Below are 23,672 nucleotides of genomic sequence, written 5' to 3'. Positions count from 1 at the left end.
AATCAATGATATTGTGTTCGGGTTAATTTGGACTCCTTTCCTTAAGATGACCTCCTTTCCAGGGCACAGGTCCTCCGAAGACATCTCTTGCCTGGAGTAGGTTTCCTTGACTGTCATTAACCACATAATTAGCATTGGAAAAGAGAAGGAAAGAGTAATTTGTCAAGACTTTTGTCCCATAGACCTTACCCCAGATGTTTTATTCTTGTCTTTTATTTTTAGCAATGACAGCAGTTGGTTTAAATTTTGGTTTCTAATAAATCAATTCCATTTACCTCACCCTCTATTAAATATGCCAAGCAGATTTTATGTTATAAATCTACTATTTTAATGAGATTTAATGAGCTTATCCTTAGATCTTCAAAGATTTATAGACATTCATCAGAGTGGGAAAGGGCTGCTTCCTTTATTGGCTGTATATTTAAAGAACACATTTCAGAGAAGTCATTAAAGTAACGTGTGTCTTCCCTCTTCAAAATCTTCATAACTGTTTTGTGTACATGTGTGCATCACAAAAGAGCTTTTTCCAGCCCCAAGCCTTTGAAAACCAGGACATGTCACACAGTGATAACTACAGCTCCCCAGAGCCCTGTCTTTTTAGATCTGAGCCATGTGTTTTGATAAATAAATCATCCCTGAAGTGCTTATCTTGCTTCTGGCAAGGATATAATAATTTAGATGCCTGCTTCCTAACGCCTACAGGAAAGAGAACGATTCCACATCTTGGCATGAGAAAGGGAAAGGCCGTTAACAACCCAAATTACAATGTGGAAAGGATATGGGGACGACTTGACTCAGAGTTGGAGGGAAAAAACCCTGGAGATTTAAATACCAGTAGTTGGGTCTAAAGCCAAGAAAAAAAGGAGATGAACTCACAGATAACAGAACTATGAAATAGCCAGATGTTACGAGACTGTCATCATATAAAGGTCCCTGCTTATTTCTGAACCTCAGTCCGTAGAAGAAACTTTTGTTTCTGGACTTAATCCATTCGGTGCTTGAACTTTCTGTGAGGTAAAGCCATGCATTCCAGGTGTATTTTGGGGTAACAAAAAACCAGTTATATCGAGCCCCTGAATTTTGTGTGAATGAAGCTGTTTGCCAAAGCTAATATTTGTAGCCACGTGACTTACTGTTCACAGAAGAGGTGGATCCATGGGGATGAGTGGGTGGCCAGTGCCCTGCAGAACTACCTCGATGAAAAGAGGCCTGAACACTCCACACTTGGATTTCACCAACTGTGGATAGAAGAAATTGCCCTATCTAGAAAAATGTTATTTTGTATATGTGCTATTGGGAACATTATTCGACGCCTTCAAACAAGGAAATCCTTGGCAAAGTCCCTTCAAAACCAAGCACCAGGAAAATGTTTGTTCCTCCCGATGAACAGTTTCCTAAAATTACACAAATTCTGCAACCGGTTGTTTTCTACTTTTCTAGGTTGGTGGACAGCTCAGAAGTAAGTTTTATGTTTGATCGCTATCATTCTTCTCAATTAGAATTTATTGCTATAGTTCCTTTTCTTTCCACCTTTATTTTTGGGTTCATTTTGGTTCCTAAAACCTTTTCTACCATCTCAGTTGTTTTTTTTTTTTTTTTTCCTGAAGTGGGTGGCATATAAAAAAGGTGCAGTTAATTCAGAGGTTTAAAATGTGCCTCTTGAGACGTTTATTTCCAAATAGCACTGCATTCCCCTGGCAGAATATTTGTTTCCTCCCTCTCCATTGTTTATTTATTTGAAGTGAGAAAGAACAAGAAAGCAAAAGACAGCAAATCGAATTCAGAGGGTTTGCCTGGAAAATTCCCAGGAAGAAACAACTGACAAAATAATACACCCTGAAACAGACAGGTCCTATGGAGAATTATGATTTCCATGTTCAAAACTCTTTCTCTTGTACAAACATAGTTGGAAGTTGGTTTTAGCCACTTCTTCCCTCAATGCTCAAGCAACAGTTGAATGACAAATGTGCCCTGAAGCCCCAGGTTTCACCTCAGATGCTTGGAAGTGTAGGTGTGTTTACCTGGAGTCCCAGGCTGGAAGGCTTGTAAAAGGAGTGAAATTAATATGCAGAAGGTGACCTGGGAGATTTCCCCATCCTGGTTGCTAGCCACATTCCTAGATTTCTAGGATATTCATTAAGATCTTTGCATTTGTTTTAAAATTGTCCATAGCTATTAACAAGGTTTGAGAAATTAGTTCACAAGTTGGAAGATTACTCTTTAGGTAGAAATACAAGGGTCTTGGGCTGTTTCCCTTCAAATGAGTACTTAGTGACTTCTTGTGAGTCTAGTTTTGAGGAGGAAAGATCTGCTGCTTCCTAATTTTCTTTGAGTATTTTTAAAGTATTTTGAATGAGTTTTTGAAAATGGAAACCCAAAGGAGCTTAGAACAGCAGGGGGCCTAGCGGTCTGAAAGTGGGAACACCGGAGTTCTATTCTTGCCCTGTCCTTATCTAGGACAGCAGTAACAGTGGGCTGTTTTCCACCTAGCCCTCCATCCATTCTTCTCGACCCTGCCCAGGGAGGCCAGTCCTGCAGACGGTATCACCCAGGCCCCCTTGCTGTCTGGCATCTCACTGGTCTTGGCCTAGGGATGACAGGTGGGAAACAGGTTGAGTGAATCCTCCCCATTCCTGCCCTTGCTTTTGCCTCATCATCCTTTGTTTTTCTCTTAACCCTGCCCACAACTCTCTAGGCGGTCCCCTGTTAAGGTCTTGTCATTTGAACCATCTGGGGTGGCTTCTGCTTTGAGCCAGGCTTCTGATACAAATGACAACCAGCTTTAGCAAACTGGAAATGGGCTTCAAGCAGTGGGATTCAATTCTGAAATTCTGGGATCACACCAGAGCTGCGCCTGGATTCTTCCTAAGAGACTTGTTAGGTGGGGAGAAAGCAGGGAAGATTAACTGGTCTCCGCATGCCTGGGGCCCTTGCGGCCTGTTGCTCTATCTTAGGAGAAGGGTAAGATAGAGGACAGTTCAAGTGGTCTTGAAGCCACTGCTTCAGGGGCTTAAAAACAATTTTACCCACCAAAGGTATTAACGCACTTGGGCACTTGAGGATAAAAGAGCTTTACTTATGAGTCAACCGAAAATTTTAATTAAAAATGGAAGGTTTTTTTTTTTTTTTTTAAATAGCCACTTGACAAGAGGGTAAAGAGATCCCATAATGGGGTAGTGAGACCAGAGTCCAGGCTTCACTCTGCTGGCCACACTGTCCTCAGGACCTTGCAATAAGCTAGAAATGTACATAATTGCAGGGGAAAACTTTAAGACTAGGGGAGGAGAGGAGGCCAGACCAGGGTGGGCAGTGACATCCTCAGTCTTTTGTATTTATATCTTACGTATATATATAACACATAATATATATATATTACATCCAAGTACAACAGTCATTTGTACCATTTCCCAGGAGACACAGATGTTTCCAAGGCAAGGCAGGACGGGGCCGGGGGCCGCCTCACAGAAGCTGCAGGAGCTTCAGCGATTGTAAGAGAGCTCCGGGCTCCGCCGACGCCAGATACTGGCAGCAGAGCCAGTCCTCTAGCTCCACGCCGCGCCGGCGGTCCACCGCCTTCTCGGCGAACTTCATCATCATCAGGGCCCGCTTCATGTCGATCCAGTTGCTGAGCGTGGCGCACAGCACCTCCTCCGAGGGGCCCGGCTGCTCCACCAGCTCGCGCCGGGGTCCCCACAGGAGGCACTGCAGCACGCGCTTGGCCTCGCCGATGCGGATGCGCTTGATGGGGTCGGCCTGCAGCAGCAGGTGCGCGAGCCGCTGCAGGCCCGGCGAGTAGAGGGACAGCGCGGGCAGCGGGGGCAGGTCCTCCTGCCGGTAGTCCTGCTCCCGCAGCTGGGCCCGCACCTCGAACGGGTTGGGCTGGTGGAGCAGCTCGTAAATGAGGATGCCCGTCTGGAACTCGTCGAACTTGCGGTACTGGGAGGCAGACACGATCTCTGGGGCCAGGCGGGCCTGGCTCTTTTTCTGCTGCAGGTTGGTGGTACCGCCCGGCTTCTGCTTGGCCTTCAGGAAGTTGCTGATGATGAGTCGGGGCAAGTGCTTCTCGCCAGGCCCTCCCTGACAGGCGGGGCCAGCCGGAGGGGTCGGGGTGACGCCAGCTGGGAGGGCGGCAGAGGGGCAAAAGGAGGGGGTAGCGGCAGGGGCAGGGGGTATGGTGGTGGGAGGGGCCCAGGAGGTGGCTGAGGAGGGGTCCGGGGAGGCCTGCGGGGCGCAGTGCACCAGCAGCAGGTTCTCCAGGCACAGGTCCCGGTGGATGATCCCGTGCTCCTTCAGGTGCTCCAGCCCGTTGCAGAGCTGCAGAAGCAGGAAGCACACGCGCCGCTCGTAAACCTCGGGCTCAGACTGGTGGCTGGCGGCTGAGTCTTGCACGAAGTCCGAGGCGGTCTGGTGGGGTACCTCTCGGGTGATGACCACCACGCAGTCCTGCTCCTGGGCGGGGGGATGTGAAGGCAGGGCAGACAGGGGGTCCTTGGGCGCATCGGGAGAGGTGAGCATGCTGGAGGGCACCGAGGCGACAAAGTGGCCGCAGTCCTGCTGGATGTTGAAGTGCACGGGCACGGAAGGGCTGCAGTATGAGGCTGCTTTGGGCTCAGGGGTTTTGCAGATCTGTGGGGGAAAGGGGCAGTGAGGTCAAAGAGCCAGAGCCATCATTCGGTTCAGCAACTGGTGTTGGGACACTTAGATATCCACAGGCAAAACGGTGAACTTAAACCCATATCTCACACCGTACACACAATTTAACTCAAAATGGATCCCAGAGACCTAGGTCAGAATGGAGAGACTTAGATGTGAGAGCCAAAACATACACACTTTTGAAGAAAACACAGGACAGAATCTTTGAGACCTTAGGTTGAGCAAGGATTTCTCAGATACCACACCAAAAGCATGGTCCATAAGAGAAAAAAATGGACAAACTTGACCTTACCGAAATTCAAAACTTGTATGCTTCAAAAGATACTAAGAAAATGCAAAGACAAGTAATGGAGTGGGAGGAAATATTTGCAAAACACATATCCAGTAAAATGATTTCTATCCAGAATTTACCAAAAACTCTTGCAACGCAGTAATAAGATAAATTACCCAATCAAAAAGTGGGCAAAAGATATTAACAGGCATTTCACCAAAGAAATATAGAATTGGCCATAAACACATGAAAAGATGTTCAACATCATGAGTCATAAGGGAAATGCAAGTCAAAACCACAATGAGAGACCAGGTGAGGCCCACCAGAATGGCTCTAATAAAGTGATAATAGCAAGTGTCTATGAGGATGTGGAGAAATGGGAACTCTCATTTATAGCTGGTGGAATGTAAAATGGTACCACCACTTTGGAATAGAGTTTGGCAATTTCTTAACAAGTTAAACTTAAAATTATCATACAACCCAGCAAGAGTGAGTTCCCTTGGTAGGAAGACGTCCCCATGCCCACAGCGTAGGCTGGACAAATTCTCAGGAAGCCAGATAAGAGCTTACACAGACAGTCAGCCTCACTCCCCAGCCCTCGCACCTGAATTGGCAGCTACCTTATAATAGATGTGTTCGACCCCTGGGATGTTCCCTTCTTGGGGAATCTCGGGGGCAGATGCAGGCCCTAAACCTCTAGGACTTGGTCAAATTCTCTTAGGCTGCCCTAGTTTCTAGATCCAGGTACATAATGCCATGCCTACCAGCTGGCACAACCTGCGGGGCTGATTTCAGTGGAGCCGCTAAGTGGAAGCCACGAGCTTTTCCTCCAAGGGTGAGTCAGAGCAGCTGAAAGAAAACAGAAAGCTCTCCAGAGAATAGGGAACCCAGAGGGCCCAAAGGCACCCTCTGAACCAAAGGTGGGAATAAACAGATGGATGATCTCAAGCTCCTTTGGGGAATTCCCAGTGTCTTTCCCACCACTTCTACATCTTCTTGTACTAACGACAGCAACTGCCACCTAAGGATCCTGAGCAACAGGAACCCTCATCTGGTGGCCACACAACTGAAGAGCCTTGAGCCAGACACAATGGCCCCCTGTCAGGCCTCAATTTCCCTCTAATTACACTGAAAGGGACGGTAGATGGTCTGTGAGTGCCCCTCTCAAAAGGAGATGATGCAACCCCAGCCGTACTTTGTAGAAAGGTAAGGATCAGTGCGTAATCCTGAGAAGAAAGGCATTTCGCCTCCGTCTATAAAATATCATCCTGCAAAGAATCCCAAAATAACCCTTTGGGGTGCTGCGTGGCTGCACTCAAATGAGTACAGCAGTGTTCATGGGGCACCACAATGCTTACAGGTGACGTTTTCAGAAGTTCTGTTGCAAGTACCTTTTCAAAGAGATTTATTTATATTGCAGCTCTACAAAGCTCAGCATAAAACCTGGCATAAAAGAGCTCAGCTTCTGAGAAAACTTTTTAAAAGATAATTGGAGGGCTGGGGGGAGAGAACACATTAATTTATTGATCCCTCTATTAGAGAAGTAGAATAGAAATAAAAGGGAAGTACATTTTATCCCAGACAGTGCCTCCTATTACACTAACAAAAGTGATTTCAGAATGCATGCCTAAAAGGCACTGCTGCAGGCTCTTTCTTATCCGAACACACCCAGCTGTATTCAGTTTTTATTTTTGGCTGTGTTGGGTCCCCATTGCTGCGCATGGGCTCTCTCTAGTTGAGGCAAGCAGGGGCTACTCTTCGTTGCGGTGCGCGGGCCTCTCATTGTTGTGGCCTCTCTTGTTGCAGAGCACAGGCTCCAGAGCGCAGGCTCAGTAGTTGTGGCGCACGGGCTTAGCTGCTCCACAGCATGTGGGATCTTCCCGGGCCAGGGATCGAACCCGTGTCCCCTGCATTGGCAGGTGGGTTCTTAACCACTGCGCCACCGGGGAAGCCCTGTATTCAGTTTGTAAATGGCAGTCTTCTGGAACACTATTACACTAAAGGAAATTTGGGAGGGGTCCTCAAAAAATAGTCTTGCATATAAATACCGACCACTGTGTATGGACCCGTCTGCTGTGCCATCCATGGGTACTGATGTCATCCCCTCCAGTGAGGGCTTCTCAACTACAACATATACCTACCGATCTTGCACCATGCCTACAAAGCATTTTTTCATGTAGTGTCTCGTTAAATCTCATTGAACAACTCCATGAGGTAGATGCTACTACAGAGGAGGAAACTGAGACTTCAAGAGGTTAAATTATTTGCCCTAGATTATACAGCTAAGAAGTGTTCCGGAGGTGAAAAGTATGGGCTTTGGAGTGAAAAGGACCTTAGTTTAAATATAAACTCTGCAAACATTGGCAACTTTCCCTTGATTCTTGTTATTTGTGGTCGTTATGTTCTATTAAGTAGCCACAAACACTGAATGCATGAATGCTGAACGACTGCTCCTGGGCAAATACAATGTGAAGTTCTTGCAAGCCTCCGGTCACAAGATGTTCACCAACTGATCAATACGTAACCTTGTTGTATATTGTGTGTGTGTTTCTGTTTAAAGACGCCTTATTCATAGATACTGCTGATGCACTAACACTGACTCACAGCCAACAGCAGTGTAACTCATGCCTGAACTAAGCTGATCTAACGCCCTCTCAAAGGTGCATCACAGCCTTCCTGACCTTAGGAACACGAGACAGGACTTCAGCACTCAGCGTGGCCATTTTAAAGAGCGAAATCACCAACAAAAAGCACAAAAGTGTGATGATGAGGCACTAAATAGACACAAAAAGTACACCTGTGTACAGTATGAGAGCTGAGACAAGAAGGCGGAGGGTCCCCTTGTGCCACCTCAGCTGAAGATTTGCAAGTCGGATGACCTGGATTTCTGCCCCCGCCCACTGTGTGCCAGTTCAGTAATGAACCCCAAAGCCCTCCAAGTATTGATGTGGGGTTACAAGTAAGTTTCAGCATCGAATTCACAAACGCAGAATCCACGAATACTGAAGATCAATGGTATTTATCTCCAAGTGTGTTTCTCCTCTGTTATCTCAGGGGCAGTGTCCCTCTTCACAGGGCCACTGGGAGCATTAAAGGACACAACACAGGTGTGGCTTTCAACACAATGCCCAGGCGAGCACCCACCGGGAGAGGTTGCTATGGTGACTGCCCTTGCGGGTCTGGCTGTAGCCCGGCGGTGGTGCTGGGCAATCCAGAGCTGGCTGGCTGTACAAACCCAGAGGGCGCAGCTGCCGGGGCCTGGGCTGTGTTGCCAAGGTTCCCCTTTCTCCAGGGTGTCAAAGGCCCGGCCCGGCAAACGCTCTCCTCGGGAGCTCCAGGCACTTCGCACAGAGATGTGAATGAAAGAGCAGAGTAAATGACAAGTGGCCTGGATGCATTTCAGAATCAGTGAGCTGGTCCCTCTGGCAAGACCTGCAGCTTCCTCACTGCCTCGAACAAAAGACAGAGTGCAGTTATCCAGAGGGGCAGCCCTGGGCGGGGCCCCCAAGATCATTCTACAGTGTCTAATTAGGGGTGAGGGGAGAGGAGGGGGCGGAGGGAGGGGACGGCTTCTTTTCCACCCCATCTCCCCTCACCGCCCCCCAAGTTCATTTTCAGGGAGTCTGTGCTTGAGTTCTGGCTCAAGACCTTCACACAGACCTTTGGTTCAGCTCAAATTTCAAACGTTTCACTGGGCCAAGTCTCACTTTAAACTTTGGTGCCACGGCCTGATTCGTGGTTGAAAATCTGGGCTAAGTCACGTCTGTTAAATAAAAAAGGCCCAGCCCGCTTAGCACGGGTCCCTAATTACCGGAGTTCTGGCTGACTGAGGCATGAAACAGCTTCGAAAGCACACACAATTAAGGCTTTTTTTCCCTCCTCATACTCGTGGAGCTGGGCTACAGGAGCTGGCTTCACCTCCTCGCGGCTACAGGGTGCCAAGCCCACAAACGGAGGGACCAGCGTCAGCCCGAGCAGGTGCGAGCCTGCAACCGAAGCTCCTGCTTCCCAGGCACGGATGAAGCGAGCTCAGCCACAGCCAGGCGGTGCGGGAAGGAGCCCTGCTCCCCACTCCTGGGGATTCAGCCGATGCAGATGACTGTATTCCATCTAGGACCAGCACTAATGAAGTGGAACAGCAGAGTGGAAGGATGCTCCGTGCCCCGCCCCCCACCCCTCCCCCCAAGGCCAGGCACATTTGCAAATTGATATTGTTGTTCCCCAGACTCTGAATACTGGAAGCTCTTCTCCAGATTTCCTTTTCACACATTACAGAGATAGTCCCTGAGCTGCCAAGGCTCCAGCAAAATCAAAGAGGAGACCCCTGGGACTCTCTTCCTTAAGAGGACCAAGGTCTATCGCTGGCTTCCTTATGGTTTAGATTTCAAATGGAATGAACGATGCTGCCTTTTAACATCCTCTGGAAATGCTGAATTTTCTGCACTGTTCTTGTGAGAACTGGCTAATTCTACATTGTTACAGGAGGTCCTAGAATCCAACGTGCACATCACCATCACGGATATAAAAACCAAACCCCTCTGCCCGGAGGTTCTGATCCAGCGGCAGATCTTGCACCAGGTGGCCCCTGGGCCATATCACTTTCTACCCCATGGGCAAGAGGGATTAAGCCTGTCCCACCAGGCTCTTTCCTCCTCAAAATGGAGAAGTCAGCTGTCTCTTGACAGTGAAGGAGCCGCCCAGGTCCAGCCCAAGGAGACGGGGGAGAGTAACACACGCACTTGAACACAGGAAATGTTCAGGGTGGAAGCAGAGACATTATTCACAGATCCCTTTCTCAGGTCCACTAGGTTGGCAGAAGCAAAGATCTTCCTAAAGGCACCTCCATCCCCTTGACTTTCAAGGAGCTCAAATTTACATCCCTTTCATTGCATGGATACAGACCCCTGGCTCTGGGCCACCAGGGATGACCAGGCTGACCACGTCCAACTCTCTGGAGGGTCTACTCACTCTTGCTTTACTGGATACAGCACCCTCCTAATAGGAAGGGAAACGCTGGGGTTGTTTCTTTTTCTTTTAATTGTGGTTGTGGGGGGTGACCAGGAAGGGTAGCTCAACAAGAGAGCAGCTGCTGAGTTCAGATATAAAGAGGCAATGAAGTTCAAGAAATCTATCTAGTCTTTTGGGGCCTTGATTTCTGACAACGAACTGGATCCTCCTAATAGCTACCTTCCTGCCTAGTTTTTTTGCAAGAAGGCAGCGAGTAATTATACAGAGCCCCTTGAACAAATAAATCAGGGGTTCCCAATCTATATTTTATGGTAGTGTCACCAATTTTTTAAAAGAAAAATCTCAAAGTAAAATTCACTGCAATTTTCCTTGGCTAATAATCATAGTATTAAAAAAAATCTTACTGGTAAGAAGGAAGCTACCCCGCCAAGACCATTTCATGTTAGTTCACTGTTTGCATTTTTTCTAATTAGAAATAAAAGAATGTCTTGGGGCAGGTGATGGCAGAAAAGAGTTCAGGGTTCCCTTCTCACTCCTCACAAAAGCCTGCATTTATAGAAGGACCACAGACCACCAGGTACTCAAGGGACACCAAAAGAAGATGAGAAAAGGGGCCACCGGAGGGGCCAGATGGATACAGACAGCTCCACCAGCTTACTCAGAGCTGTGCCCCAAAAGAGCAATGGGGTGTGCTAGCAACAGCCCTGGTCCAGGGCCAGCGATTAAAGAGCTGTGTTACTTCGGACTCGTCACTTAACTTCCCTGAACTTCATTTTTCTTAACTGACAGGGTGGTAGCATAGGCTTTGAGACAAGACAAAGAAGAGTTCAAATCCATCTTAGCCACCTGCCAGCTGTGGGCAGATCATTTAATCATTTTGAGCCTCAGATTCCCCACCTGTAACACCTACCTACCCTGTGAGGATTTGAGGTCGTGTAGTTAACACACCCATCCAAGAGTCTAGTTGTATACTGACTGCTCTATCAATAATATTACTCTTATTGTTCAAGATGATGCTTGGGTCTAACTCTCCTTCCGGCTCTATTTTCAGAACTATATCTTAATTGCCTATCTCCCGAATTAGATTATAAGCTCCACAGGAACCATATGTTCACCTCTATATACTCAGATCTTTACAAAATACCTGGCTCATAGTAGGCATTCAATAGAAACCTGCTGAATAAATGAATGAACTCTCCGTTACATTAAGAGGCAACTGTCTTAATCCAACTCGATCATGTAGGTTCGTTCCTGAAAGCACAGAATGAACCTTCTATTCATTGTACAAATCACATTGCACCACGTCCTGGGCCAGGCAGAGTGAGATCACCGAGCATTTCTAGGAAACTAGCCTCCTCCGGGAGCCGGCTGAGGGGAAATGACTTCCCCAGCCATAGCGCTGCCCCCCGAGACAGGACCACAGTGCCCAGCTGGTGGCACCGTGGAATGGGAGGAGGGGGTGGTACCTACTTTCACAGCGTAGGTGCTGCCGGGGTCCTCGGAGCAGGTGGCACAGTAATAAATGGCATCCCCCGAGTCGCAGCAGGGCTTGTTACAGGCCAGCTTGAACAGGGACCAGTTATTCTCGCTGAAGTGCAGCCCCTTTTTCTGGCTGCCCATGAAGAGGTCCTCGCACCTGGCCACGAGGCGGACCAGGGACTGGGCGTAGAGCCCTCCCAGCTTGGTGTAGGTGCCCTCCTTGCTGCCGATGCTGCTCAGGAGGCTGTGGAGCTGCAGCTGGGCGCTGCCCGCTGAGGACTGACTGGACACGCTGAGCTGGGAGGCCGCGGCCGAGGACACCCCTTTGCCCTGCAGGCTCTGGCTGCCCGCCAGCCCTGGCGCTGGGCCCCAGGGGCCACTGTCTTTGAACGTTTTCTCCAGAGGCTCGGAAGCAGAGAAGATGTGCTGGTGGCGGCTGCCGGGGCCTGAGGAGTAGCTGAAGTGGGACTCGTCATGGACACAGACGTTGGTTTCCGAGTGGCTGAGGTTCGGCTTGGGACCTGCCGTTCTTGGCTTGGGGGAGCCTTGGGTCCAGAAGAAGCCATCCGGGGAAGAGGCCGCCCGGCTCACTAGCTTCTTCTGGGGGAGAGGCGGGGGCTGCAGGGGGCCACCGGGGGACACATCCTCAGTGGAGCCCGAAGGGAAGGGGACAGGGCTGAAGAGCTCCTTCCCACTGCTGGTGGGCGAGTGAGTCGGCTCAGATGATGGACCTGAAAAAGAGAAACAGAAACCATCAGACTGGGGGCCCATGCCACTCAGTTCCAGGGTCCCGTGGGCCTTTTTTTTTTTTCTTTCCGTCAAAGCAATTTATTTTATTTTGTTTTTATCTATTTCTTGAAGAGACAACATATGCACAATGAACACAATTCAAAATGCAAAAAAGGTATACAATGCCAATGAAGTCTCCCTCCTACCCTGTTCCTTAGCGCCCAGACCCTCTCTTCAGAGGAAACATGGCTGGCAATTTCCCACGCATCCTTCTGGAGATCTGCCAAACAACCCAAACACACACACACACGCACGCATTTACACAAAGGAGAGCAAACAGTGTCCACTGATTGCAGTATTCCTTTTCTTCACTTGACACTATGGCTTGGAGATATTCCACATCAGATGATGTTCAGGTCTATCTAATTCTTTTTAAAAGCTATCCCATACTGTATCATCATATGCAAGTACCATAATTTATTTAACTGGTCCCCCATGGATGGACACTTAGGTTGCTTCTAACATTTTGCAAACAATGTTGCAACTGCACCAACAAACTTGAACATGTGTGGCTTGGCTGGATTTTTTCAAAAAGTCAGTTTATAGAGGGTACAATTTAGCTACAGTATAATTCCTTCTTTTTAGTGTGTAATTCTCTGAGTTTTGACAAACGCCCTGATGGCCTGGGGGACAGGGCAGGCCCACAGACATTTCAGAAGGCAGAGAATGTGATTTCATAGGAAGAAACAGATCTCAAGGGAAAGAGAGTGGTTCCCAGGCCCCACAGTTCCCAGAGGTGCAGGTGGATATTGATGTGATTTGGGGAAAGTTCCATCACTGCCTCAGGCCTCCGCAGAGCATGGGGACCTTTAGAAATGTCACAGACGGTGAGACAAGAGCGAAGATTGGACTCGCTCTTTATATCAATGTATGAAATGGAGAGTTCACAATGAAACAAGAGTTCAGGTAAAAAATATATAAGAAAAGGTACTGACATCAGAGACGAGAAGGGGCCAATTGAAAATAATACTCATTTCTTTCATTCTAAGAACTGACTCAAAGATGTACCCAATATTTTAATAACAGCTTTTAAGGGGATGAAAAAAAAGAAACATTAACCGTATCCATACATTGTAAAATACATCCTATTATCCTGAAGGTTAAAATGCGAAAGAAACATGGGTGTCAGATTCAAGGAAATAGGCAGTTATGATGTGTGCCCCTCATTTAGTTGACTGTGCATGTGGCCTAAGGGCGGGGCACATAGTGCCTCTCTGGACCCCCTCCCACCTTAGCAGGACGACCAAGATGCAGGACGCACAACAAACACAGAGGCCGGAGGCAAGTGGAGAAAGGCCCCAAAGGAAGCAAACTGTCTTGTTAGTTTTGTGTCACTTCACTCAGAGGCACATGGCCTTTGCAGGGCTGCTTCTGAATCTGCCTGAGTCCCTCTCTGCTTTCTCCAGCCAAAGGGGGACAGAATGGGCTGGCACCAAGCCTCTCCCATCAACACGGGGGCCTCCTTACTTGGGGTGGTCCACAGGCAGGAGGGAGCCAGGTGGATGACCATGTCCTCAGGTGCCGATGTCCGTGCCTCAGCCCCATTGACCAGCATCAGTAAGTGACAGCAGGGGCCTCCTGCACAGGACAAGCTCCAGCGCAAAGCCCCCAGGAGGACAGAGTTGGTAAACGCAGCTAGTTGAACACAGGAGCTGGGAACCAGGTTTGTGCAAAGAGATGCATTATCACCACGCAGAAGATAAGGGTTGGGGAGGGGGCAGAGCGTGGTCAGAATCCCGGTCAACGCTTTACTCAGCGCCTCCAGTCTCCCTGTCCAGACAGGGACAGCCTGCCTATGGTCAGGACTCCTGGTCCCACGTCCAACCCGCCGGGGAGGTTTTTGACAAATCAGTTTCATGGTTAGTCCCCTCCTTAAGCCTTATGCTTATTCCCACCCCCTTATTTGGTTTGCCTTCCTGGCAAACCCCTACAGCTCTCCTTGACGCTTTCAACACACCCCTTTCTGCCTCCGGTCTGATCTGAGGGCGCACAGTGGGATGAACCCTGATGTAAGCTGTCAATCTTACTCGGCTGTATTTCCTCATTTAAAAACTGACTGGATTGCATCCCTGCGAAGGCTCCTTCCAGCACTAATAGTCTATAATTTCAGCCATTCTCTCCATTTGCAACAGCTCCTCATGTGCATTTTGTCTCAAAGCTGCCCCTGAAATAAAATACCTCTAGGCAGATGGTTATCTTGCTTCCACTGTTCCTCTATCTCTAGTTCCCACAAGCTGCCGCTGGAAAACTTTTCAATCTTTAAGGATAGCAGGAATCTTAAAAAAAAAAAAAAAAAATCGGTAACACTTCTTATTCCCTAGATTACCAAAGAAAACCAAGAGGTTGTGCTTTAGCACAGAAAATAACGTGTGTGTTCAGGGAGTTGGAAGGAAGTGATTTTCTCCTTTGCCCTGTGTGTGTTCTCTTGCTTTCTTGTGGGAACTGTGAGTGCGTGGCTTTGATCAGATCTATATCCCATAACCACTTAGCTAAGTTGGGGCAGGAGTACTGGGTATTAGAAGGAGGCGCGGCTTCAGGGATTAGCATGTGGGCTGGTTCATTTTTCTTTATTTCTTAGATGTTAGGTGTTTCTCACCCAACAATCACTGCCTAAAGCACACAGTAATCAAGAGGATGGCACTGCGTAGGAAGGCTCCTAGCCATGCACTTCCCCAGAGGTTGTAAAGGACTGCATTACACAGACCTCATCCGGTGAAGTGAGGCTCATCTGAAATGTGCACTTTCTCTGTATAACTGGGCATTACATACACATATTGTGATTTTTTGCATTAAAAAAAAAATCGCCTACTTGGGTAACAGGTACACCATCTTCTGACCATTCTCCAGGTGTGGACCCGCACCAGGCAAAAAGACCATAATTCACTCTGATCACCCCCAGGCACCCCAGGACCGTATAACCTCTCAGCTGTTAATATTCTTGGCTGTTAATATTTGGAGGGCGATGTCTACGTGTAGCCCTTCTCGATGAAACTGATTTCTCCAGCATGAGACAAGCAGTTAGCTGTGTTCTGCGGGATCACAGAGCACCCCAGAAGACCCGCTCTGGTTCTGTCGTTTTCTTGGCTCGTGCATGGGGCACCTCCTCACAAACACAGCCGTGGGCCCCACAGAGGCTAGATTCTTACTGTTTGCAGCAGCTGCCACGCTCTGCATTTAGAAGAGCCAGAAAGAAGAGGGAACAAATATGCCTTGACACCTAAAACAGTCTCGAAATTCACAGGCAAACCACTGGTTCAGAAAAACGTGCCTAAAAAAAATCGTGAAAAACTCTGGCCAACAGCCCATGTTCTCAGGACTCAGATCCAAGGGTGCATGAGACGAAGTCAAATATATCCCGGTTCTATGCCGGTGTTAGATCACCCTGTTTCCAAATTCTGGCTTACAATTAAGGGTGTAAAAAGTATATGAATGGAAAATACTTTGCTGGGAAGTCTGCCTACATCATAGTTACATCATCGGTAGTTTTTTTTAAAATGACTTTGAGTCCTAATTGGGCCAGAGAGCTACAAATCCCATTTCCTAAGTTTTCCTTCCAATTTCCAATTCTGCATATCAAGCCCGCAGCCTGCTATAGAGCAGAACACCTCTGCATCTCCTTAGTGCCTGTGCTTCAGAGAAGAGAAAGTGTTTCTAGGAAAAAACTACACATCACATACGGTGCACTGGGTGGGATCTTAAAAAGATGGAGAGGAAAGTATACTAGTTTGGTGCCATTATATTTATAAAGCAGAGAAGAGAAATCAGGATTTCAATGGTGGGGGAACAAAAGCTTAACTCCTATGCAGAAATGCAGGCGAAAAGTTCAAACCCAGCACTGTGAGGTTTCCTGATTATACAGTCCTCTCTTCTGGCTGGGTTTTAATAGGTACTTTCACTGCTCTCTGTAGCCAAAATGAGAGCTGGGCTTCAGGAGGAAGTGGTCAGTCCAGTTTTGAACCGTATAAATGAGCCCGTGTGGCTTGCTTGGCGCCCGGCTCTGCCTCCTGACGGCAGCTGGGCCAGAACAAATGTGGGGACAAAGGGCAGGGTCCCAGCTAAGAGTCCCCCAGCTCCAAACTTCAGCTTTGGTGTCTGACGATTCTCCAACTTAAAGTAAAGGAAAGCAAACTGAATTTTCTTTTGTTCAAAACACTTAGTGTTCTGTGGATGATCTTTAAAAATGAGGATAAGAGATTTGCCTGGAAACGGCTGTATAGATTAATCCATTCATTCACTCAGTATATCTTGAGCACCTACAAAATGCAAGGCAGAGGGAACAAAGCAGATGGAGAAAACCTCGCCCACACCCTGTGGCCTGGTTCAATCCCTTCATGTTCAAGGTGAGAAAACTAAAGCCATCTGTGTAGGCCAGGGTCACACAGGAAGTGGCAGTCTTACTGATTTTGGCCAAAACCCCTCTTCCCACCCCCAGAAGACGTGAAGAGTGGCGGCAGAGGGGATGTTCTAGCCTCACGGAGTAATTTTTTCCTCCAAAGGAAAATCTGGTCAGAATAGACTAAACTCTAATTTTTTTTTTTAAAGGAAGGCACATAGCATTCCTTCAAGAGGAACCCTTGCTTTTTCAAGAAGGTAAACGTGGTCTGAAAATGGAAGCATAGTATTAGCATTTTACAATTGGATGGAAAATGTGGCATTTGTGAGAAGTCTCTCCAGACCACTTAATCATCCCAAGAAACAGTGATCCAGATGGGTAGGCAATTGACATGCAAAAAAGGAGAAGCACTGTCTCAGTTTGGAAAACAGGCTCGTGGAAAATATTCCATGTCTACAGCCCATGTGTGGTTCCAGAATCACGATCTTTCCCCTGTTATAACAAAACCATTACGGGTTTTCTTCCAAATTAACAGTAAAATTAAAAGTTAGTTCAAGGCACTTTCACATGCTGTTGACAGAAGCATAAACTGACATTTTTAGAGGTTAATTTGGTAACATCTGTTTAAAAATGCATATACATTTTGACATATCCATTCTACTTCTAAGAATTTATCTTATAGATATGCTCACCAAATTATCTTAGTGTACGTCACAGGATTTTCCTGCAGACTTGTAATGAAAGTAACCTAAACATGCATTGACAACAGAAGGGTTTAACCAATTTATACAATGAAAAAAATATGCAGCATGAAAAAAAATGAGGTAGACCTAGAGGTTCTGATTTGAAGGACTTCAAGATACAGTAAGTACAAAAATGTGTAGAACTGAAGTTTATGATATTTAAAATATGGATAAGAATTTCTGGGATGATATAGAAAAAAATGTTCCAAGTTGAGGGGGAGCTGGGAGTCTGAAGACTCTGACTTTTCACTTTATATCTTTCTCCATTGTTTGGATTTTTATCATAGACATGTATTGACTTTATTGAAGTAATAATATATTAAAAAAAATTTAGTTTAAAGGGAATAGCTCAAACTAAAATGAAGCTTCACTTCAGTGATATTGTGAGGGCTCAGGCCACAGACAATCTTAAAAATGAGTATTTTTTCCTTTAGGATAACTTCTCCTTCCTTCAGTAACACATCTCCCAGAATAGAACCAGTGACTCTGTCTCCGTGGGGGATGGGAGGGTATACTGTATTAGAGCAAAACATCAATGTAATATATTAGACTGAACCCATCAATTTAGGATCAAGCGCTCTAACAAGCCTGCTTAATTGTCAGAAAGCACACTATTTTTGGCTAGAGTTTTAGATGCATGTTTTTTTTAATAAATTTATTTATTTATTTTTGGCTGCTTTGGGTCTTAGTTGCTGCACGCGGGCTTTCTCTCTCTAGTTGTGGTGAGCAGGGGCTACTCTTTGTTGTGGTGCGCGGGCTTCTCATTGCGGTGGCTTTTCTTGTTGCGGAGCACGGGCTCTAGGCACGCGGGCTTCAGTAGTTATGGCACGTGGGCTCAGTAGTTGTGGCTCGCGGGCTCTAGAGCACAGGCTCAGTAGTTGTGGCACGTGGGCTTCAGTAGTTGTGGCGCACAGGCTTCGCAGCATGTGGGATCTTCCCAGACCAGGGCTCGAACCCGTGTGCCCTGCATTGGCAGGCGGATTCTTAACCACTGCGCCACTAGGAAAGCCCTAGATGCCTTTTTCAGGACCACCTTTCCTTTTTCTTTTTTGGCTGCGACGTGTGGCTTGTGGGATCTCAGTCCCCTGACCAGGGATTGAACCTGGGCCACGGCTTTAAAGCCTGGAATCCTAATCCACTATACTGGAGTATAATTGCTTTACAATGGTGTGTCAGTTTCTGCTTTATAACAAAGTGAATCAGCTATACATATACCTATATCCCCATATCTCCTCCCTCTTGTGTTCTCCCTCCCAACCTCCCTATCCCACCCCTCTAGGTGGTCACAAAGCACCGAGCTGATCTCCCTGTGCTATGTGGCTGCTTCCCATTAGCTATCTATTTTACATTTGGTAGTGTACATAAGTCCATGCCACTCTCTCACTTCGTCCCAGCTTACCCTCCCCCCTCCCCGTGTCCTCAAGTCCATTCACTACATCTGTGTCTTATTCCTGTCCTGCCCTTAGGTTCTTCAGAACCTTTTTTTTTTTTTTTAGATTCCATATATATGTGTTAGCATATGGTATTTGTTTTTCTTTTTCTGACTTACTTTACTCTGTATGACAGACTCTAGGTCCATCTACCACCTCACTACAAATAACTCAATTTCGTTTCTTTTCATGGCTGAGTAATATTCCACTGTATATATGTGCCACATCTTCTTTATCCATTCATCTGTCGATGGACACTTAGGTTGCTTCCATGTCCTGGCTATTGTAAATACAGCTGCAGTGAACATTGTGGTACATGACTCTTTAAAAAATACTATTTCTTCTTAGAGTCTCAGGTAACAGCCTGAGTAGGTGAGCAAGGGCTCAGTGAGGGTCAGGCTGTCACTCATTCTGACTGACGTCTTTGTGGACTTACTGTCTCCCCTTGACAGGTGCTCCCACCTTTCCGTGGCCCCTTCCTGGCTGACTTTTCCCCATAGCACTTACTGCCATCTGACACACTGGCTACTTTAGACCCTTATCTTCCTCATTGCCCATCTCTCCCCACTGGAATGTGAGCTCCATGAAAGGATGGGACAGGGCATTTCTTTGTTACTGCTGTATCTTCAGCATCTAAAACTGTATCCAGTCCATAGTTTGTATTCAACAAATATCTATCAAACCAATGATTGAATTAATGTCTATATTTCAAAAATCTTCTTGGCATTATTGTTGAGAAACACAAGCTGACTACTGTCAAGATATTTAATTAACTTTCTGTGTTTCTGGTTTGCCAGTTACAAAAATCAGAACACAAACACTGCCTTGGTGCATAGCTTCATGGGAGTTTATAAGTATATTCACTACTGTATAGTTATTTAGACCTCTCATCTATCACTTCTGCCCATATTTTCAGTTCAACACAGCACTCATCTCCTTTGGGAAGAGGGGAACCTGGCATCTATGATCTTTGTTTAACTGTGGAACTGAGTTGTAATGTTATCCTAAATCAAAAGGGAAAATGATCTTAATGCAATTATGAGGTCTGCATATTTAAAAGTAACCATTTAAAAGCACAAGAGTCTTCTGGTGACCATTTCTGCTGATCATTCCCCCCATGCCCATCCATCCATCCACGACAGATGACCTTTCCCTTGGCAGCATTCATGGATCTGTCCTAATACATGCAGTTTGTCCCTCCCCAACCAAGCATAAACCCGACAACTGCTTAGATGGATATTTCCTTTCACCGAGTTGACCCACTGTTCAATGGAACTGCCCACATGGACAAATGGGATAACAGATGTGCTTGGAGGAGTATGGAATGCGATACAAGCACAAAGAGCTGACATTAACATTGATACAAAAATATTTTGTCAACGTAAAGTTTAGACACACTCGTTTTTAAAATGCAACCAAGTTATAGCTTTCGATTATGTTTATTTTACTTAGAAAATTTAAAACTATATTTTGGGAGACCACAAAACCTGAACGGTAGAAAACTAATTTTCACCATTAACTCTGATGAGCTTCCAAGAAGTTAACACAAACTACTACTATGCTATGCCCTGGAATGACTTTGTCCTCAACTCACCCAGGCCCACCCATACCACAGACGCACAAAGTCCACGAAATGCATTGTTTCCATTACTGAATTCTTACTGACAAAAATCAATGTATAGTTGAATGGTCTCTTTTGACTTAATATATAATATTAAAGAGGTGGACGCTACATTCTTGAACTAACTCTACCTCTCCTATTTGGATTCCCTCTCTCAGCTTTGGCGCTAGATGCCAAATAGTAACAAAAGGCACAATGGGTCAATATTTCAGCTACGAGGTAAAAGTGAATAAGGATTCACAGGATGGAAAGCTAATTGTTCAGTAATAGATTAAAGCCAGCTGTCTTGGCTAATGATGAGCGGCTGATTGAAGGGTTTCTTACATTTCATGACCTGCGGTTCTGGATATTCTCCAGCTTAATGTTTAAGAGACATAAAAAAAGGAAAAAAAGAGAGAGAGAGAATGCCTGTGGTCTCTTGCCAGTTTCAAAGCATGGTTCTGGGTACAGAGCCATAAGTAGGAGCAGCAGATAGAAATTGGTTTGCTCTGAGGAGTCAGAGTCTGGTAAGAAGTTATATACCTTTTTGTTGATCTAGGAATCTAAATTTCGAGGTGCATTTCCACTGAATAACTCATTCGTGATAAAGGACTAACCATGAAAATATATTCTTTTTTAAAAATTTAAGTACAGTTGATTTACAATGTTATCTCAGTGTCAGGTGTACAAGAAAATATATTCATTTTAATTCGAAAATGACTGAGTTAAGTGTCACCATTGTACTCATAAACCCTCAAGTGGCTCCCCATTTCCAAACTCCACAAACTGGTTTTGAGAGCTTCGTACAATCCAGCCCTCAGCCTCCCACCACCTCATGTCCCAATGCCCCTCATTTGCTTCCACTGAAGCGTGTCGGGCTGGTCTGACCCTTTCCCCATGTGCACCGCTAACCCTGGGCCTTCTCTCCTCTTGAATTGTTTCCTTAACCTGCAAAGACCCCTCCTCCTCCCTCTACCTTCTCAATTTTAACCACTCTGGAGACAAGAGCTGAAGTCCCATCTCCTCAAAAAGCCTTCTCTGGGACTTGCTTGGCAGTGGAGTGGTTAAGACTCCACGCTTCCACTGCAGGGGGCGCGGGTTCCATCCCTGGTCAGGGAACTAAGATCCCGCATGCCTCAGGTGTGGCCCAAAAGAAAAAAAAAAAAGCCTTCCCTGAACCCTACATCAGCGCTCATTGATTTCTCTCTCTCTGGAAGCTTTAATAAGCACTCCTGTTCTGAGCAGCCCAATTTCCTAGCTTAACCTATCCACCCACATGTCAGGTATTTTAATCTTACCTTCCTGGCTAGACCGTAAGGGCCCTGAGAGCAAACATCATGATCTGCTGGTTCTGAGAAGCAAAGTGCTGGAGCAATTGAGTCCAGTTCTCACCAACACCAGCTGGCGAGTGGAGGATGAAAGACCCCTCCCTCAGAATTGCTCACAATCCCAAGAGAGCAGGTCAGGGCTGACCAGCACAGGGACTAATGGTTCACGTGCCCAACCCAGCCTTCGATGGAATAATGTGCCTTGTAGAATTTCTGCACAATGGAATGGGAAAAGGAAAAAGACAGAAACCCAGGAAAATCTGCAGAGAAAGAAAATCCTCTTTTGCCACGTCCCACCCAAATCAAGGCTAAGATATTTCCTGTTTTGAAGTCAGAGCTGTCAGAAGTTTCCCATCAGAACACACCACAGGCTGACGTACAACATATGCTTTTGTCTTAGCAGCGCTAATCTTTTAGATAGAAAAATGTTGGTGACAGTAAATTCACAGTGGAACCCTCTACTCCAAAAATGCCTATTGAGAAGAAATACTTCCTTAGGACTGAGAAAGAGAGTCATGCTAACACATGTCCAAACCTAACATGCTAGGGCAAATCAATGAGAAATGCAGGAGAGGACACACACACACACAAATGTTAGAGGGTGAAGGTTTTAATACTACCCATCACAACTACAGGAAAGCAAAAGTTCCTTTTTTAGGAATACAGTCGTCTCTCATTATCCGCGGGGAATTGGTTCCAGGAATCACCTCAGATACCAAAATCTGTGGATGCTCAAGTCCCTTATATAAAATGGCGGAGTACTGTCGGCCCTCTGTATCCGTGGGCTCTGCATCCGCGGATTTAACCAACAGTGGTTGGAAATTCTTTGAATCCGCTAATTCAGAACCCGAGAATACCAAGGGCCGACTGAATACCCAGTCAGGACTTAGCCACATATTATGCCTTAGAGCTTAATCCAGAAAGTGGGATGGATGGTGGTCTAATGAAGCCTGCATGCTTTAATTCAACACACACTTATGTAAACACCTGTTGTGTGTCCAAGTAAGTGTGTGCATATATATGTGTGTGTATGTGTGTGTGCCCATGAAAGAATGAGAGAGACAGAGGGTGGGGGAGGGGGAATTTGTGGTTGGCACGCACCCAATCCCCTGTAAACTAACCCTGAGGACAGAAATGGAACGCAGACCTATACACAGATGTCTCATTACCCAAGGAATCAGGAGTCTTTCGATATGCTTCCGACTTCAGCCTCCTCCCACCTTGCTGCCATGCGGATGCGCTGTGTATAACTGGAGAGGGAGATATGGGATGAGGCACCTTGTCATAAATTCAATAGGGAATAAATGTCAACTGCTCCTTGGTAGAGTCTACTTCACAGGGAAAGTGGGACCAAGACAGTAGGTCTAGCTCGGCCCTTCCGAATCTAGGCAATGAACCCAGGCTGGCCTTCCAGACTCAGGGAATCTAAGCCTCTCCATCAAGGTCAAGTCTGTTACCTCCGTCACTGCAGGTCCTAGAGTCGGAGGCCAGGCTGTCCGTGGAGCCCGTGGTGAAGCTGACGTGGACGCCCCTGAAGGATGGGCTGAGGCTCTCAGCAGAGCCCTGGCTCACCTTCTCCAAATCAGAGCTGCTCTTGTTCATTTTTAACAGGTGCCTGGAAAATGTAGAAACAAATGATAGAAGTAATTAATTAGGTTTCTATTCAAAAACCAGCTGATGGATTATGAACCTACTATGCTCCTGAAGCCTGATCAGTGCCAGTAAGTTTTAAAAAAACGATTTGGGGAAGAGAGAACAGGGACTCTTCTGAAACCTTATGCACATGAATGGCAGGAGATTTCTCAAGCATGGTTAAGGAGAAGTGAGTCTATTAAATTTAGAAAAGCACCAAAATCATGATTTGGGAGGAACTGCCTTCATATTCTGGCCCCGTCTGCCAAAACATTTATGTCATCTACTATATCCTATGTAACATCTCTACAAAGAAAAATTGAACGTTATCATACAAGCCAATGTATAGAGATATACAGACATTGGGTAGGTTTTGCAAGATCACAGGACAAGGGAATTGCAAATTCAGACCAAAAACAAGAGATTTCTTTTGTGCCTGGCACTCT

The 23,672-nt window shown here is 46.4% G+C and overlaps 1 protein-coding gene across 2 annotated transcripts in view; it reads right to left on the bottom strand.

Moving 5' to 3' along the window:
* Positions 1 to 381: 381 nt before the first annotated feature.
* PRAG1 (PEAK1 related, kinase-activating pseudokinase 1) overlaps positions 382 to 23,672 on the bottom strand; it is a 50,058-nt gene continuing 26,767 nt past the window's right edge. For both annotated transcript variants that reach the window (XM_082444600.1, XM_082444599.1), the window contains exons 4-6: positions 23,052 to 23,209; positions 11,363 to 12,102; positions 382 to 4,626 (exon numbers count right to left, since the gene is read on the bottom strand). In XM_082444600.1, coding sequence (XP_082300726.1) covers positions 3,460 to 4,626; positions 11,363 to 12,102; positions 23,052 to 23,209 — 2,065 coding nt within the window. In that variant the 3' untranslated portion in view covers positions 382 to 3,459. The remainder of the gene's footprint in view (positions 4,627 to 11,362; positions 12,103 to 23,051; positions 23,210 to 23,672) is intronic.

Source organism: Balaenoptera physalus, assembly GCF_965194825.1.
Source record: "Balaenoptera physalus genome assembly, chromosome: 21".
Classification (NCBI taxonomy): domain Eukaryota; kingdom Metazoa; phylum Chordata; class Mammalia; order Artiodactyla; family Balaenopteridae; genus Balaenoptera; species Balaenoptera physalus.
Note: the sequence above shows the minus strand (reverse complement) of the source record. Positions and strands in the feature narration are given on the sequence as shown.